This window comes from Misgurnus anguillicaudatus, chromosome 21 (assembly GCF_027580225.2).
Source record: "Misgurnus anguillicaudatus chromosome 21, ASM2758022v2, whole genome shotgun sequence".
NCBI lineage: Eukaryota > Metazoa > Chordata > Actinopteri > Cypriniformes > Cobitidae > Misgurnus > Misgurnus anguillicaudatus.
This window is the reverse complement of record NC_073357.2, coordinates 49,490,291-49,507,342: the sequence shown is the minus strand read 5'-3', so window position 1 is coordinate 49,507,342 and position 17,052 is coordinate 49,490,291. Positions and strand designations below refer to the sequence as shown.

General features: G+C 38.1%; 1 protein-coding gene across 1 annotated transcript in view; it reads left to right on the top strand.

Moving 5' to 3' along the window:
- m1ap (meiosis 1 associated protein) overlaps window positions 1-17,052 on the top strand; it is a 50,254-nt gene that overhangs the window by 13,367 nt on the left and 19,835 nt on the right. Inside the window, exons 5-10 of the mRNA XM_055211761.2 lie at window positions 6,489-6,677; window positions 6,861-7,020; window positions 8,511-8,652; window positions 12,017-12,208; window positions 12,396-12,587; window positions 14,675-14,838. Of these exons, the coding sequence (XP_055067736.2) occupies window positions 6,489-6,677; window positions 6,861-7,020; window positions 8,511-8,652; window positions 12,017-12,208; window positions 12,396-12,587; window positions 14,675-14,838 (1,039 nt within the window). The remainder of the gene's footprint in view (window positions 1-6,488; window positions 6,678-6,860; window positions 7,021-8,510; window positions 8,653-12,016; window positions 12,209-12,395; window positions 12,588-14,674; window positions 14,839-17,052) is intronic.

The window sequence follows — 17,052 nt, the reverse complement described above, 5'->3', positions numbered from 1 at the left end:
TGAATGATAAAATATGAAATAAATTAATTATTAAATTAATGATAAATAAAATAAAAATGTTTTTACTCAGATCTTTCATCTGTATTTATCCACCATACAAACGGTGCTACTGTAAATAGCACTTGGCTCATAATCATAGAAGAACCATTTTAAGTGCCATATAGTACCTGTGTAGAACCATATTGTGCTATGTAGAACCATATGTGGTGCTACAGTGGTGCCATATGACCCCTGTATGGTTCTTCATGATATAGCACTAAAAATGGTTCCTCTATGATTACGAGCCAAGAACCACTTTTAGTGCTATGCACTGTTTGTTTTTAGTGTATTGTGACTTGGTTGTTTTTTTCTGATATTTTTAGTAATTTATACTCTAAGATAAGCCATATTTTCAAAAGCTAAACAGGAATCTCTGATATTTAAATTTTTCTCTATTGCTTTCTCTAACTTCGTCCCTTTCCAAACTGGAAAAATTTTGCTTTTTGAAATATGATAATTGATGTGTGTAGGAGTATGTGGGAGTGTGTGTGTGTGTGTGTGTGTGCTGTGCTGTGTGCGTGCGTGCGTGCCTGCGTGTGTGTGTGTGTGTGTGTGTGTGTGTGTGTGTGTGTGTATGCATGGGAGTGTCTGGCTGGCATGGTGGTCTGTCCTCACACTCTGTTTCATCATTTAGTGTGCGTTTCCCATGAGAATGTGACTACAGCACTGATTCTGTTTGTAGAGGATTTAAAAGTAAAATGTTCTCTATTTTTCTTTCTGTGCTTTTGATCTTGGTCTACCTTTAACTCTCTCTCTCTTAAAAACATGATAGCTATTTTAAGTGTTTAATTTGGCTCCTTACTTGTTTAATACAAGATAAAATGAAAGAATGAGTCTTTTGATTTTGCTTGTTGACCTTAACGCTTTATTTAACATGTCTGTACTTGTACAACATAGATGTTTAGCTTTTCTCCTCATAGCAATGTTTTTATCTCTTGATAGGATAAGATTCGAACGCAGGTTTCCATTTAGTTTTTTCCAAGCATGTAAAGCATATCCATCCTGTACAAAAGCTGAACTCAGCAGTCTGTATTTCAGGAAACTACTCTCATTGCTAACAGTGGAAAAGGTCATAGAAAGTCATAGCTGGTACCATCAAAATACTAGCAGGTGTGTGTGTACAGGTGATCATCAGTCATCACTTTTTAATAGTTATTTTATGCAGGGTTGGATGTTGTTTTCCGGTTGCCATCTTCATTATTAGTTTATTTTAGATTTTAATAAAATATTTAATGGTAACCAAATGCATTTGTTTATTTAACTACCACAATGATTTGGCTTTTTCAGACTTACATAGTTGAGGTTTGATGCATGTTAAACTTCCTGTGATTTTATGCACTCTTTTAAAAAATATCAATGACACGCCATTAGTGAGTTGTCCAGCATATCATCACTGAAAGCTATTAGAGATGTCCAGCCATCAACATCCTGTAGAAGGTAATGGTTGTTTTCAGTCTGTGCAAATGGATAGGAGATGAGGCATTGATTTAGTTGTAAGGAAAACATTTCCTAAATGAATTTAAATAAACTGTTTGCATTAAGTTCATAAACAGTTGATGTCATCAGTTTACAACCCCTTGCAGAATCTGCAAAATACAGTGAGGAAAATAAGTATTTGAACACCCTGCTATTTTGCAAGTTCTCCGACTTAGAAATCATGGAGGGGTCTGAGATTGTCATCGTGGGTGCATGTCCACTGTGAGAGACATAATAAAAAGAAATCCAGAAATCACAATATATGATTTTTTGGCTATTTGTTTGTATGATGCAGCTGCAAATAAGTATTTGATCACCTGATAAAGTCAATGTTAATATTTGATACAGTAGCCTTTGTTTGCAATTACAGAGGTCAAACGTTTCCTGTAGTTATTCTCCAGGTTTGCACACACTGTAGGAGGGATTTTGGCCCACTCCTCCACACAGATCTTCTCTAGATCAGTCAGGTTTCTGGCCTGTTGCTGAGAAACACGGAGTTTGAGCTCCCTCCAAAGATTATCTGTTGGGTTTAGGTCTGGAGACTGGCTAGGCCACGCCAGAACCTTGATATGCTTCTTACAGAGCCACTACTTGGTTATCCTGGCTGTGTGCTTCGGGTCACTGTCATGTTAGAAGACCCAGCCTCGACCCATCTTCAATGCTCTAACTGAGGGAAGGAGGTTATTCCCCAAAATCTCGCAATACATGGCCCCGGTCATCCTCTCCTTAATTCAGTGCAGTCGCCCTGTCCCATGTGCAGAAAAAAACCCCCAAAGCATAATGTTACCACCCCCATGCTTCACAGTAGGTATGGTGTTCTTGGGATGGTGCTCATCATTCTTCTTCCTCCAAACACGTTTAGTGGAATTATGACCAAAAAGTTCTATTTTGTTCTCATCTGACCACATGAATTTCTCCCATGACTCCTCTGGATCATCCAAATGGTCATTTGAAAACTTAAGACGGGCCTGTACATGTGCTGGTTTAAGCAGGGGAACCTTCCGTGCCATGCATGATTTCAAACCATGACGTCTTAGTGTATTAACAACAGTAACCTTGGAAACGGTGGTCCCAGCTCTTTTCAGGTCATTGACCAGCTCCTCCCGTGTAGTTCTGGGCTGATTTCTCACCTTTCTTAGGATTATTGCGACCCCACGAGGTGAGATCTTGCTTGGAGCCCCAGTCCGGAGAGATTGACAATCATGTTTAGCTTCTTGAATTTTCTAATGATTGCTCCAACAGTGGACCTTTTTTCACCAAGCTGCTTGGCAATTTCCCCGTAGCCCTTTCCAACCTTGTGAAGGTGTATCATTTTGTCTTTAGTTTCTTTGGACAGCTCTTTGTTCTTGGCCATGTTAGTAGTTGGATTCTTACTGATTATATGGGGTGGACAGGTGTCTTTATGCAGCAAGACCATAGTTGCTCTTTAAAAGTTTATATACACACATTTTTAATGCCCTAAGATATTACCTGGATGGTCAGTAACAGTTTTTTTGTCTTTATGTGATAATTGTTCATGAGTCCATGAGTTTGTCCTGAGCCATTAAACTGTCCACTGATCTTTAGAAAAATCCTGCATGCACATTCTTTGAATTTACATAATCTTCTGGCTATTTCTCCTTTTTTAAACAGATGGTACATTGTTAGTACTCTTTAAAAGGTCCTAACATGTAAGTTATCATTTAGGTACAGATATGTATACGTTTGGTACCAATACCAAGGTTCTCATATAAACTCATATAAATTTAGGTGCAAATGTGTACTTGCTGACTTTTTCAAAGAGGCGGTTTGTCTGGACCAAATCTAAAATGCTTGTTTGTGTTGTCCTAACTGAAAACAGCTAGCACAGTTTTGGGTGAAATATTTCTTTAAGAGAAAGAAGTACAGTGGTATGTAAACAGGATGATCGGTGTAAATTGTTATTTTTATGATCATCCTTATTTGTTCTTAAATAATATCATTCTGCGAGGGATATGTAAATGTAAAACCCAATTGTCTCCTTATATTGAAATCTGACATTTAGTAGAATACACTTTGTGAAGGCCCCAAGTTTGTCTGAAAGTTAGAAATATGGCTGAGGCTCACTTAGAGTATAATGAGATCATTAGCATGGTACTCTTAGGACATCTATCAAAAGACATTTTATATAAATATTTGGGGATTTTTCACAATGCACAAAAGTTTTCAGAGGTGGTTTGTTTAATGAGGGATTGTATTTACATCCTTTTATTCTTAAAATATAAAATGGGTTGCCAGTACCACACCACCCCCTAGAACAAATAAAAGGTATTGCACCTATCAAGGCAGCACTGGTCAAGTATAAACTTGTGCAGCATTACTTTACAAAATTTCAGGTGTGCCAAATAGACAAATAATTATTTTGCATGAGGGTAAATGATGACTAAAATGTTATATTTTGTGTGAACTATAAAGCTGTGAAAAGCGTATTGTAATAATAGAATTGAAACGGGTAGTGTTGCGTTGTTACATCATAGGATGGCTAATGTTTTTATAGGAAAAAGGAATAAGGACAACAACAGAAGTGGCATAATGAGATGAATGTAATCTATGCATCAAAATGAAGTGATACGGGGGTTGACAATGTGTGTCAGTGTGATTGCCTTTTATGCCTTCACACTCTCCAGCCACACTTGTCTTTTTCTCACTCTCTCCATCTGTGCCACATTTACTGGATCAGAGCAATGAGAGGACTGATATGAACACCAAAGAGCTAAAATCGCTGAACTAAACTGATCCACACTTTATATATACTCAGTCTTACTTAGTAGAAATTGATTAAAATGTGAGTTAATGGCATAGGGATACGCAATTACTGCTAATCAATTGAATCTAATTGGTTTAAATGCAGCTCTTTAACCCTTTGAGGGTTTATGTTTAACCTTCTGTTTTTGCAGAATGTATGTTGACACCATTAATGTTCATCAGTGTATGTTTGCTACACGGAAATGTAGATGGGATGGTGAAGATTATGTGCGCCCCTCCTTTAACAACCACAAAAAGCAATTATCATAGACTATCATTGTAAAGTGTAAGTCTCAAAATGCCCCAGACGCCTTTCCATCCAAATTCCCATGACATTTTAATGTTTTTCTTCTCTTACTGTAACAATCAGGCTTTTCTCTCAGTTATTGAGTTTGTTTAGGGATGAGAGATTAAAGATGTATTGTGAAACCCCCATTATCCTCTTTAGGCCCTATAGAGTTCTTGAGAAACATGAATAATTTAGGGGGATTGAGAGTCCAAAGAGTGGCCACATAGGTTTGCTTACAAAGGTTTCAGTTTTCACTTTTAACTCTTGCAGTACATTCAAAGACTATTTGAATTAATGTTTTGTTAAAGGAATAGTCTACTCATTTTCAACATCAAACCATGTCACCACCCCAACCAAGAAGAGTCGATACATCCCTCCACCATCTGTGCGCGCGCACGCAAGCGCCGGAGCACGCTGCGACACCTCGATAGCATTTAGCTTAGACCCATTCATTCCATGGTACCAATCAGAGATAAAGTTAGAAGTGACCAAACACATCAACGTTTTTCCTATTTAAGACGAGTAGTTATACGAGCAAGTTTGCGGATTTAAAAGAGGAACTATATTTTATGGCGTAATAGCACTTTTGGGAGTGCTTCGACTCGGCGCAGTAACACCCTCCCTCTCCCATTATGAGAGGGAGAAGGGGAGCAGACTTTTCAGGTGAGTCCAAGTACTCGCAAAAGTACTACCACGCCACAAAACATAGTTCCTCCTTTAAATCCGCTTAGAGAAGCGCTACGTTTTATTTTGTACCACCAAACTTGCTCGTATAACTACTCGTCTTAAATAGGAAAAACGTTGATGTGTTTGGTCACGTCTAACTTTATCTCTGGATGGTGCGGTTGAATGAATGGGGCTGGGCTGGATGCTGTCGAGGCGTGGCGGCGCGCTCCGGCGCTTGCGTGCGCGCACACAGATGATAGCGGGATGTATCAACAATTCTTAGTTAAGGTAATAACATAGTTTAATATTGAAAATGAGTAGACTATAAGATATTAACTTTTTGTTTCCTTCCAGAAAATTACTTTATTTTGCGCACATTTTCTTGAAAAATGCGATGGAAAATGCAGGATATTTATGCAATTTTATGTGATAAAATTGCGAGAACTTGCCAAAATTGAGGGAATTTGCAAAAACTGCGGGAACTTGCAAAAACTGTTTGCAGCTTTTGCAGCTTTTCATTGATGTTTACGTTGCGTAATTACGTCAACTCCTAACATTCTCATGACAACGGGGACATGGCTGCCCATATGTGAAGTAAATGCAACATTTTTCTACTTTCTGCTAAGTATGCTAATATGACTTTTTGCTAATGCGGGGATTATGAAATCATGCAAACCCCGCATTTGCAAGTAGAAATGGGCAATTTATTCGACGAAAGTGCGGCGTATTTAAAAACTACGGTCCCCGCATAAATATGCGGACTTTGGCTGATTATGGATTTAATCATGCGATTGCGTGATCACGTTTTTATGGAGGGACTATGAGATTTTGTTATAATTATTCTCTGCATCATCAAACATTTTAAATTGGGAATTTTTATTTATACAGGTGAAATTGGACTTACACCACTGATTTATACTACAATAAAACTAACAAAATGGTCAAAAAAATATGTAAATATTTGCAAAATTTAATATCAGATGCAAAATTACATATCAAGACTTCAAGTTTGTAGAATGTTTATCTTTGGTGGGATTCAGAATCAGTTTTACAGCTCCCTCTACTGGAAGTGTGAAGTACGGCACACTTATTCTGGCAGCAAAATGCAAGTTTGATTATTGGAGGGTAGGAAATGCTAATAGTACAAAGCACGTTGTTACCAGCATTTTGATCCTTGAGTTAAAGAAAATAGGAGACAAAAACTTCTGATTTTTTTTTTATTCAAAATTGTTATGTATTTCCCTTTGTTATGTAGAGAGCCTGATGTTGGGCACAGAGATGGACCTGCAGCAGGTGGAGGGCACAGTTCTGGCTGTGGAGAATGCTTTGAAAATGTGGCTACATGAGCAATGTGTTGACCGCGAACACCTCCACCTGCTGTTACCCCCCTCTTTGACAGCACAAGGTTCAACATCCAACCCTGCCAACGGCATACCAAGCCCTGGTATTCTTATACAGAATCATATACATTCAAACACAGACTAAAAGCTAATCCTAAAATGTCTTTCTTGTTCCACTAAAATATTATCTGCAACGTGTTCTGTGCACATCTCCAAAATGAATATTTTAGTGGGTCTTGTGTTTATGAGTTTATAACATATTTTTATGCTTACATCCCCCTCTGCAGTCTGTATAAAGTGTGACATGCAGGAGAGGCTTCTAAGTCCAGTTCTGCTTCCCAGCACCACTGTCTTTGGAGTGAGAACAGAGAACATGCAAGACTTCCAACCCCCAAACAAGATCAGGACCAACCAGAGCATTTTGCCAAAGTGCCTACAAGTTGTTAAGTATGGCTTTTAATTAGATCAGATGACTGTATTCAGGGTTCTCACGGGTCCTTGAAATCCTTGAAACTTTGTGAATCTGGGGGAAATAATTCAAGGCCCTTGGAAGTTTTTGAAAATATACATGCATAGATACAGGTCATTGAAAGTGCTTTAATCTATTTTATGCTGAAGTTTTCTGGAAAAAAAAATATTATTCCCTGTGTAGTGTAGGATAATATCATAAAATTTCTAGCCTTTTAAGCACACGTGCTAAACTGTTCTCTTTAAATGCTTATATCTTCTGTATGCAAATGTTGATTCATACCAAAATGCTTTTTTGCATAGTTGTGTTTGACACATGAAAACGTCTCGGGTTACGTATGTAACCGTTGTTCCCTAAAAATGGAACGAGACGCTGCGTCTCCCTTGCCATGTTTCCTGCGTCCCTGCAACGCCGTCTTTGGCAATATTTCAGATAGCGATATACTTCCTGGCTCCCGCGTCACCCTGTCTTTGTCGTTAAGCCACACCATTGGTTGAATTTGATATACACATTCAGACGGACTTAACCCTGGAGGCGCCCACAAAGTGTCACCGCAGTGACGCAGCACGAGTTCCATTGAAAGGGAACTGTAACAATGTACCTTAAAAGGTAACACAATGTAACCTTGCTCTTACTTGAAATGTGTCCTTGAATTTAAGGACCTGGAAAGTCCTTGAAAGATCCTTGAATTTGAAGTTAACTAAGGTGTGAGAACCCTGTGTATTAGACCAAAGCATTTTGGCTCAATACAAAAAGTACAATACAATTAAATACAAAATATAAAGAATATATATATATTCTTTGGCAATATAAATATATATTTTTTTATTATTTTTTTTAAATACAATAATAGATAAATGCACGAAAATTCTACATGGTTTTGTTAGGCCATTTTAAAAGCATTCTGGTCCAATTTAACCCCTTGATATTAAAATGTTCTTGTCTCTCTTGAATGCACCAGAGAGTTTGCAACTCATGTTGAGTCTTTGCAACATGAACACAAATGGCTTTGTTGTGTTTGGAAACTTTCTAAATGTAAAAGTACACTAAAAAATAAGAGACAGTGAATTAGTCAGGTTTTCATCTGTCAAACAGAGAGCTCTGTGTCTGAGGCCTCTTTCTCATACTGAACACAGTCATGCATTGTATTCCTCTTTTGAGCATTTTGCATATGGATTTGCATACTCATGAGCTTATTCTTTCAGGCGCCGTGATATAATCATACTGCAGCAGTATTTCTCACCTGTTCATCATAAGCCAATTTAAAATACACTTACGTAATTCTCTCTTGCACGCCAAAGTTGTTTATTTGTGATGAGCAGGTGCTTCTTGCTTTTGTCATTTTTGGATCATGATGACCCACCAGAGCATTTTATCATTGGATAAAATTGTTATAGAAACACAGATTTAAGCCTACAGATAAAGATCTATACTGTATAACGTTACTGTATTTTTGTGTGTAACACAGAGTTCTTCATGCTGATGGAGTGTGTCAGTCCATGCTTTATGGATTACCTCTCATCATCAGACCAACCTCCTGCTGGCAGCTGGACTGGGATGAAATGGAATCAAATCACCAGATGTTTCATGCTCTCTGCCACACACTTAGAGTCAGTGTCTGACTTTTGTGTTTCTGTGTCCTCTATGTGTAGTGTAATGATCTGAAATACCGCCGTATGAGTATGCTTGAAGGACAGGCCATATGTTCCTTCAAGAGATCGATATTGACACATATGCAGTAAAATACAGTGTTAAACGGCACATCTTATGCAAATTCCACATTGACTAAGTGTTAGGACATAAATGTGTGTTGGCTGTGTGTGAACACAACCGCCATACAAAAAAAAAACAATCCACCATCTCCTTCTTTATTTAATCCCCATTAACCAAAGCAGTCTCATTAGACATGCTGTTTTAATTCTCTTGTAAATGTGACGTCACACTGATAAAGCCCCGCCCACGGTCATTGATTGACTGGTTAATTTTACCCAAAAGCTTTTCACATTGTAGCACTAATGTTGCTAAAGATACAATTGTCTCAGATTTTTAACCATAAGTGCTCACTGTCTGTGGTAAGGGAGTGAGAAGCAGGAGGTGTCCACATGTGAAACAGCGCTTTATTGCTTCCACTCTAAAAGGAGCATTTTGGACATGCTATAAGAAATGATCTGTGGGGTATTTTGAGCTTAAACTTTACTGAGACCATTCTTGGCACACTTGATTATTACATCTTGTAAAAATGGCCATAATATGTGCCCTTTAAATATAAGCATAGTCAGCTTCTTATGGGGCGTACACACCAAATGTGAATTCAACTATTTGCCTCAAACGCATCTTTGGACAAGTTAAAAATATCCACTTAAGGGGAAAATTTGCATGAGGCGAAGTTAAATCCTACGAGTAATCTAGAGGGACTAACGCGATGCTTCGCGTTTGGTGTATGCACTCAATTTGTGCATGGATGTATTTAAGTGTTTAAAACATTGTTTTCAACAGGGGGTCTGTGGTGGTTTTCCAGGGGTCCTGCAAAAATGGTTGGAATTCAAAGACATTTTTGGAGAAATTTTAAAGGGACTATGGCATGAAAATCTTTTTCCATGTTTAAGTGCTATAATTAGGTTCCCAGTGCTTCTATAAACGTAGAAAATGTGAAAAGATCAACCCAGTTACTTAGTTTTGGTAAACTGTTCTCTAAAAGCATGTGAAAAATTAGGTCATTGAAATTTGGCTCTCCTTATGATGTCATTAGGAGATCTTATTATAATAATACCGCCCCTTAATCTGCACTTTCCAACCACAGCACAGCCATTTAGTGCAGAGAGAAAGAGAGAAAATAACTCACAGCACAATTGAGTTTCAATTGCAATAAACCGCCATCATTGCGATCAGTGTTTGAATTTCATCAGCTCATTTGCATTTTAAATACACACCCAAAACGGCACATTTTTGCTCACACCTACAAAGTGTCAATTTTAAGTTGTTATAATAAATTATCTATATGGTATTTTGAGCTGAAACTTTACATGTTCTCTAAGTAAGGGACACCAAAGATTTATTTGACATCTTAAAAAAGTCTTGTGACATGGCCCCTTTAATAAGACATCAAATAAAAATGCATTAATAGGCTAATAATAAAGATTAATACTTATTAAAGGCGGGGTGCATGCTCTCTGAAAGCCAATAGTGACATTTAAAATCACCTCAACAACACGCCCCTACCCCTATAGAATCTGGACCTACTTTTGATAGACCCGCCCCACACATATGCAACCCAGGCAACGATGTAGGTTAGTAGACATGCGCCTTACTGCTGATTGGCTACAAGTGTGTTTTGGTACTCGGCCCGACTCCCCTTAAACTCTATTCAGTTAAAGGGTTAGTTCACCACAAATGACAATTTTATCAGACATTCACTAATAATATTATTAAGCGACGAGAACACTTTTGTGCACAAAAAAACCCGAACAATTGTATTCAACAATTTGTTCTCCTCCTTAGTCGGTCAGTGGGTGTTCACGAGCAGACTACGGTGCATACTGCTGACATATTTGTCAAAGTTTTTTTTTTAAGCCATTATGCAAACATTGTAAACGATACTTAAACAGCCATATAAATCAACAAATTACTTGCCAGCATATTCTCTGTCTGTATGCTGGCAACTCCATCAGCGAGTCACTTCAGCAGGATGCGTGAACGCACGCTGAAGGTCTGAAGGAGGAGAACAAACTGTTGAATAAAATTGTTCATTTTGTTTTCTTTGCGCACACAAGTGTTCTCATCCCTTCATAATATTGTTATTGAACTACTGATGTAAATGGACCTTTTTGGCGATGTCTTTCATTCTTATTTGGGGAAAGAATTGTCAATCAAACTGAAGTCCATGGGACAGTCACAAGCCTCCCTGTTTTTGTCAAAAATATCTAAAAATGTGTTCTGAAGACAATTGGAGGACCTGGTGGGCTAGATTCAGTGGTTTTCAAACTGGGGGTGGCGAGATGGTGCCAGGCGGGCCCCAGTTTTATGCCATTTTATAAAATACATTCATTTATCATGAATTTAGCACTACTTTTAATATGTTTTGTCTAATTAAAATGTTACGTTTCAGAACAAATTTGTCATAATCGTCTTTGGGGGGCAGCAAAGGAATGCACCGTACACGAGGGGGGCCGCACACTGAAAAAGTTTGAGAACCACTGGACTAGAACGACACAGTAGTAACTGATTTATGATAAAATTTTCATTTTGGTGAGAACTAACCCCTTTAAATGTTACGTAGTAAGCCAAAAATAATTATTTTAATATCTACGTAATGTATCCTTCATCCCTGGTCCTTCTCTATTTATTGGGGGTCCTTGGCCTGCAAAATGTTGACGACTTCTCATTAAGAAAGTTAAACAGAATATAAAATATGTTTTTTTAACCCGTTAATTGGCGCTGTCCTGTGAGTAGGACACCTACGTTTATTTCAATATTTTCGATGTAAATGTTAATCTATCACGACAAACTATATATTGTTGGAAAGGTCTAAGACTGTAGTTTTCATGTTTCAAAACCTTTTAGCAGTAATAATAATGCAGTAACTGTAATTATTCATTTGTGACACAAGTATGCAGCAAACCTCAAAGCAAACCAGCACAAACCTCAGTTTTTTGACAATTTTATGTATTAAAAATTATATTATATAGCATTTTTATTTATTACAAATAAATGTAAACTGCTTTAAAAAAAATAATATTTTCACCTCCAGACACTTCCCTAAAAAACGTTGAAGTGTCTTCTTTAAAACCAAACATTACCAAAATTAAAACCAAAATTAGGCTTCTAGACCAAAAAAAAAAATGCCAGAGTTATATTAACTTAAAGGTGTATATCACCTTTACCAACCCCCCACTCAAAAATGGCTGCGCCAGTTAAAGGGTTAAATCATAAAAAGTTCTTGTAATACAACATAATGTGTATGAATGTGTTTTTTAGACCCGTGATTGGTTCCTGATGGCACGTTCGGAGTCAGGCTTGGGTTCTGGTGTGCTCTCTTACTACATACTCCAGTCCTCGAATTCCCTCTCTCTGCTTTTGAAACCAGTGCTGACACGAGAACTAATGCTTCCATGCAGTCTGCTCGATTCAAGGGAGGACCCCCCACTCCATGCGCTTTCCATTGTAGAGGTACAGATTACGTAACTACATATTCGGACCCTGATCGAACAGACCCAAAATAACCATTAAAATGGCATAAAAGACTCACAACTTAATCGGTCTGGTATTTAATAATGTAACTGGTTACATCACTTCCATAATATTTGTATAATGATGTCAAGGCTTAATACAACCAATGTGGGATCACTGTGTCCAGAGCTCCCTGGAACAGCTCGAGAAGGACCCCGTCTTTAACCCCCTCTGTTTGGACACCAACCTTTACGTGCACCTGAGAATGAGAGGCTTGCTCACTCGCTCATCATCATCACAAACATTTGGTGCACATGGGCAGGGTCGTGGCCAACGCAGAGATGCCAGTCGGCCACCAGAGGGCCCCACACAGCGTCAGGTTAGAGATGGAGGGGAAAATGTCTTGGGTACACAGAACAGTGTGTTGTGGAACACAGCTGAAATACAGATGTGATTATATATTATTAATTAATAATTACCTCTTAGTTTTCAATATTTAATGCTAAAATAATAGTTTTGAACAGATCAGTGTTATAGTGACTGTATAAGACTAATTATAATGAAGTATTATCAGCATTATGATTACTAATGTAGTACTTGCTCAATGAGATTTAAAAGAAATGCACATATGTCAAATCTAATTTTCATATTGGTGGTATGATATGAACCCTTACACTTTGTAGTGTCTGTAGTTGACTCATCATGACCCAATTAGATGTAATCAGGTTTCAGGCAAAGTCAGGCTTCAACAACTATGGGGCGGCTTCCTGTACAGGGTTTATCCTAGTCCCAGTTTAAAATGCATGTTTGGGCTGCCTTCATTTAACACATATATCTTAACATATATCAGTGCCACTGTTTTCTCTGAAGATCCACACCTGTATTGTTTTTTGTTTGTAGAAAACACTTAAATGTCCAAATTTAAAGGAATAGTCTACTCATTTTCAATATTAAAATATGTTATTACCTTAACTAAGAATTGTTGATACATTGTTGATACCCTCTATCATCTGTGTGCGTGCACGTAAGCGCTGGAGCGCGCTGCGACGCTTCGATTAGCTTAGCCCCATTCATTCAATGGTACCATTTAGAGATAAAGTTAGAAGTGACCAAACATATCAACGTTTTTCCTATTTAAGACAAGTAGTTATACGAGCAAGTTTGGTGGTACAAAATAAAACGTAGTGCTTTTCTAAGCGGATTTAAAAGAGGAACTATATTGTATGGCGTAATAGCACTTATGGGAGTACTTCAACTCGGCGCAGTAACACCCTCCCTCTCCCATTATGAGAGTGAGAAGGGGAGCGGACTTTTCAGGCGAGTCGAAGTACTCCCAAAAGTGCTATTACGCCATAAAATATAGTTCCTCTTTTAAATCCACTTAGAAAAGCGCTACGTTTTATTTTGTACCACCAAACTTGCTCGTATAACTACTCGTCTTAAATAGGAAAAACGTTGATGTGTTTGGTCACTTCTAACTTTATCTCTAAATGGTACCATTGAATGAATGGGGCTAAGCTAAATGCTATCGAAGCGTCGCAGCGCGCTCCAGCGTTTACGTGCACGCACACAGATGATAGAGGGATGTATCAACAATTCTTAGTTAAGGTAATAACATATTTTAATATTGAAAATGAGTAGACTATTCCTTTAAATAAGGCCTTGCCCTGGATTAATCTAAACCCTGTACAGGAAACCGCCCTTTTGAGTCTCAGCATTTTAGTTAGAACTAAAATGCAAATAAATATGAATTTTCTTTCTATTAATTGTCTGTCCAAAAGGCAAAATTGAGAAGTTATGCATGTGTGAGATTAAAAGAGGGAAGTTATGGCCCCAGAGAGCAAAAATGAAACCAGGCACTGGCCTAATATTTAAACACCCACGCAAGGGGAAGATGAAAAGAGCGAAAGGGAGAAAAAGAGAGATAAAGAGAAACCCAAAGTTAATTTTGAAACCGTCCACAATCAGACTCAACATGACTGGTTTGTGTTTTTCCAACCACAGACACGTTTTAACGGCCCATCATTAATAGGTTAAAGATGTCATGCAAATTTAACAGGCAAGAAAATGTGTCATTCTTTTAACTAGTGTACTGAAGAACATAAGTGGGTATGAAGTTTATATTAAAAACAGAAAAGCGACACGATCACTTTGACATATAAAACAAGAGGAAATTAGAAAAAGAAGTCACTTCCGACATTTTAGAAAGGAACTAGAAAGCACTTAAAAATTATATTTTGGTTTTGAGCATGTGACCACTGTAGGGCAACTGCCAGGTCACGGTGACACTTATGACTTTGAGGAGGAGGAGGTTAAGTCATTACACCTCTTCACAAAAACAAAATTTACTCATTGCTTAGGTGGAGTCTTTAAAATATTTACATAAAGAAATGTGTGAGATCCTGTGTCAATCTATGTGTTTGCATGCCCGCTAACTTTTTTTGACCTTCTTGTTTTGAACTTCAGGGTCGACAGTCTCAGAGTCGTGTACGGGCGACAGTGACCCCTCTCGCCTCCACTCCTCCAAACAAGATGCCCCGCTCATCCCTCACCCCTAGCCACTCCCGACCCTGCGCCCCTGCCCTCTTTTTCCAAGACAGCTATGAGGAGGACGAGCATCTGATGAGCAAGTAAGGAGAGAGAACCAATATGAAAGGAAATCACACATTTAAACATTACATTGACACCAATTGCTGTGCATCACCAGAAACTGAGCGCATTCATTTCTGAACTCGCTTCGAGAGGATGTTACATACCACATCATATACTTGCACATGACCGGATATCCAGTATCAAATAGGCATATATTTACCTACATGTTTTTGCTTTTACATAGGTTATTACTATTAAGAGTACGCTTACTGTATTATCTTGTGGTGTCTTATTAAAAATACAGCACTCATTTTAAATACAGTGTATACCTGCCATTTGAATCAAAAGTAAGTTTTAAAATCACATGACAGCAGAAGTATTCCCTATTTCTGAGACGCGTGTTCACAGCTCCTTACATCTGAAAAGCATTACAGTGCAGAATAAACAACCTCATTAAAAAAAAAAAAAACTCAGCAACTGTGTGACTGACTTTACAAAATCGACCCCCATACAGTATTCAGACACCCAGAATGCATTTCACAAAAGCTGCTTTGTTGCCCAAATTCTTATCATTAAAACACTCCTTGTACTTAACATGATATTTTTGGAGAAACTAAAGTAACCACCGGACCGTGCAATTTAACAAAGGCTGCACCGCAGCTGGAAGAAAATTGCTGAAAAGAATAATTAAAAAACCACGAGAGAGGCCGTTTAAGAACTGCCTGCTCATTGCAAATGGTAGAGAGATTGAGGACTCTGTGGAGTGTTGGGGAGGATGAGGGACGTAGTGGAAAAGTAGGGCCATTGTCTTCCTTTATGGAAGCCTCCACTACAGCCCCAATGGACACTGTACATGACTACGTAGGAATTCAAGGCCTTCAATGAGCTACAGAGAGCGAAAATGAAAAGGGGTCGCCCGCGTAACCCTGGAGGTGCCGGTTTAGGGTGAGTTGTGAGAGCTGAGGGAAATGATTTCGAAACCAGACTGAGGTCATAGCTATAACGTTACTCAATGGGCCCCTCTGACTAAAGCTCATCAGTATTGCCTCATTAAGATGTCCGCCATTCCACCCACCTGGCACTGCCTACGTCTTGCTTTATGACATCATGGTGAGGTTCGGCGCTACGCAAATTCAACAAAAAGCAGACGTTGGATCTGGCGTCATTTTTCCATTTTTTTTTCTACATATTTTGAGTTCGCAGTTTCCTTGTGTATTGGTTATGAAAGAGGTTCAGTGTGTTTTTTTGTAATTGTCTCTCTACTTCTGGCCAGCTAATGGCTTAAGCATGTGTTGTCTTTGGGGCCATACAGTATAATAACTTTACAGTATTACTTTAAGCTATGCTTTACATTTTCAGCTGTTAAATGAGTTATTCTTGTGCATATTGTCATTGCAAACACTTTTGTATTTATTGTATGTATATTTGGAAAGACTTTCATTTCTGTCATTCCTGGTTAAATGTTAACTGTTGTCCATTTCAATGGGACCTTTAAACTGCTATTTAGATTGAAATCAAATAAACAAGCCTTTTTTCGGTGTCAAAATCTAGATATTTTTGTCTGATTTTAGTGACTAAAGCAATAGGCTTTATGCCCAGCTGCACTACTTCCTGAACTTCAGCCAGCTCCTTGTTTCCTGACTGCCATTATTGGACAAACTGATTAATCCAGGTGTGTCTGATTATTGTTGTTGTGACTACTGAGGTCAGGCACACCTGGATTAATCAGTTTGTCCAATAATGGCAGACAGGAAACAAGGAGCTGGCCGAAGCCCAGGAAGCAGTGCAGCCGGGCACAAAGCCCACTAAATGGCAATATTTATTTCACAACGAGTGTTAAAGGGATAGTTTACCCAAAAAACAAAATTCCGTCATCATCTACTCACCCTCATGTTGTTCTTAACCTGTATTAAGTTTCTTTATTTTATACACAAAAGAAAATATTTTGATAAATAAATGGTAAATGGTAAGCACACGGTTGACAGCACCCATTGACTCCCAAAGTAGAAAAAACAGTGGGTGCTGTCAACTGTGTGCTTACCATCATTTATTAAAATATTTTGTGTACAGAATAAAGAAACTTAATACAGGTTAAGAACAACATGAGGGTAAGTAAATGATGACAGAATTTTCATTTTTGGGTGAACTATCTCTTTAATATTTGACATTTAAAAGAATAATCTTGTTTATCAAAAATCTGATATCACATGGCTTTAATACAATAGTTTCACAACATTTATGCTGCAATATAA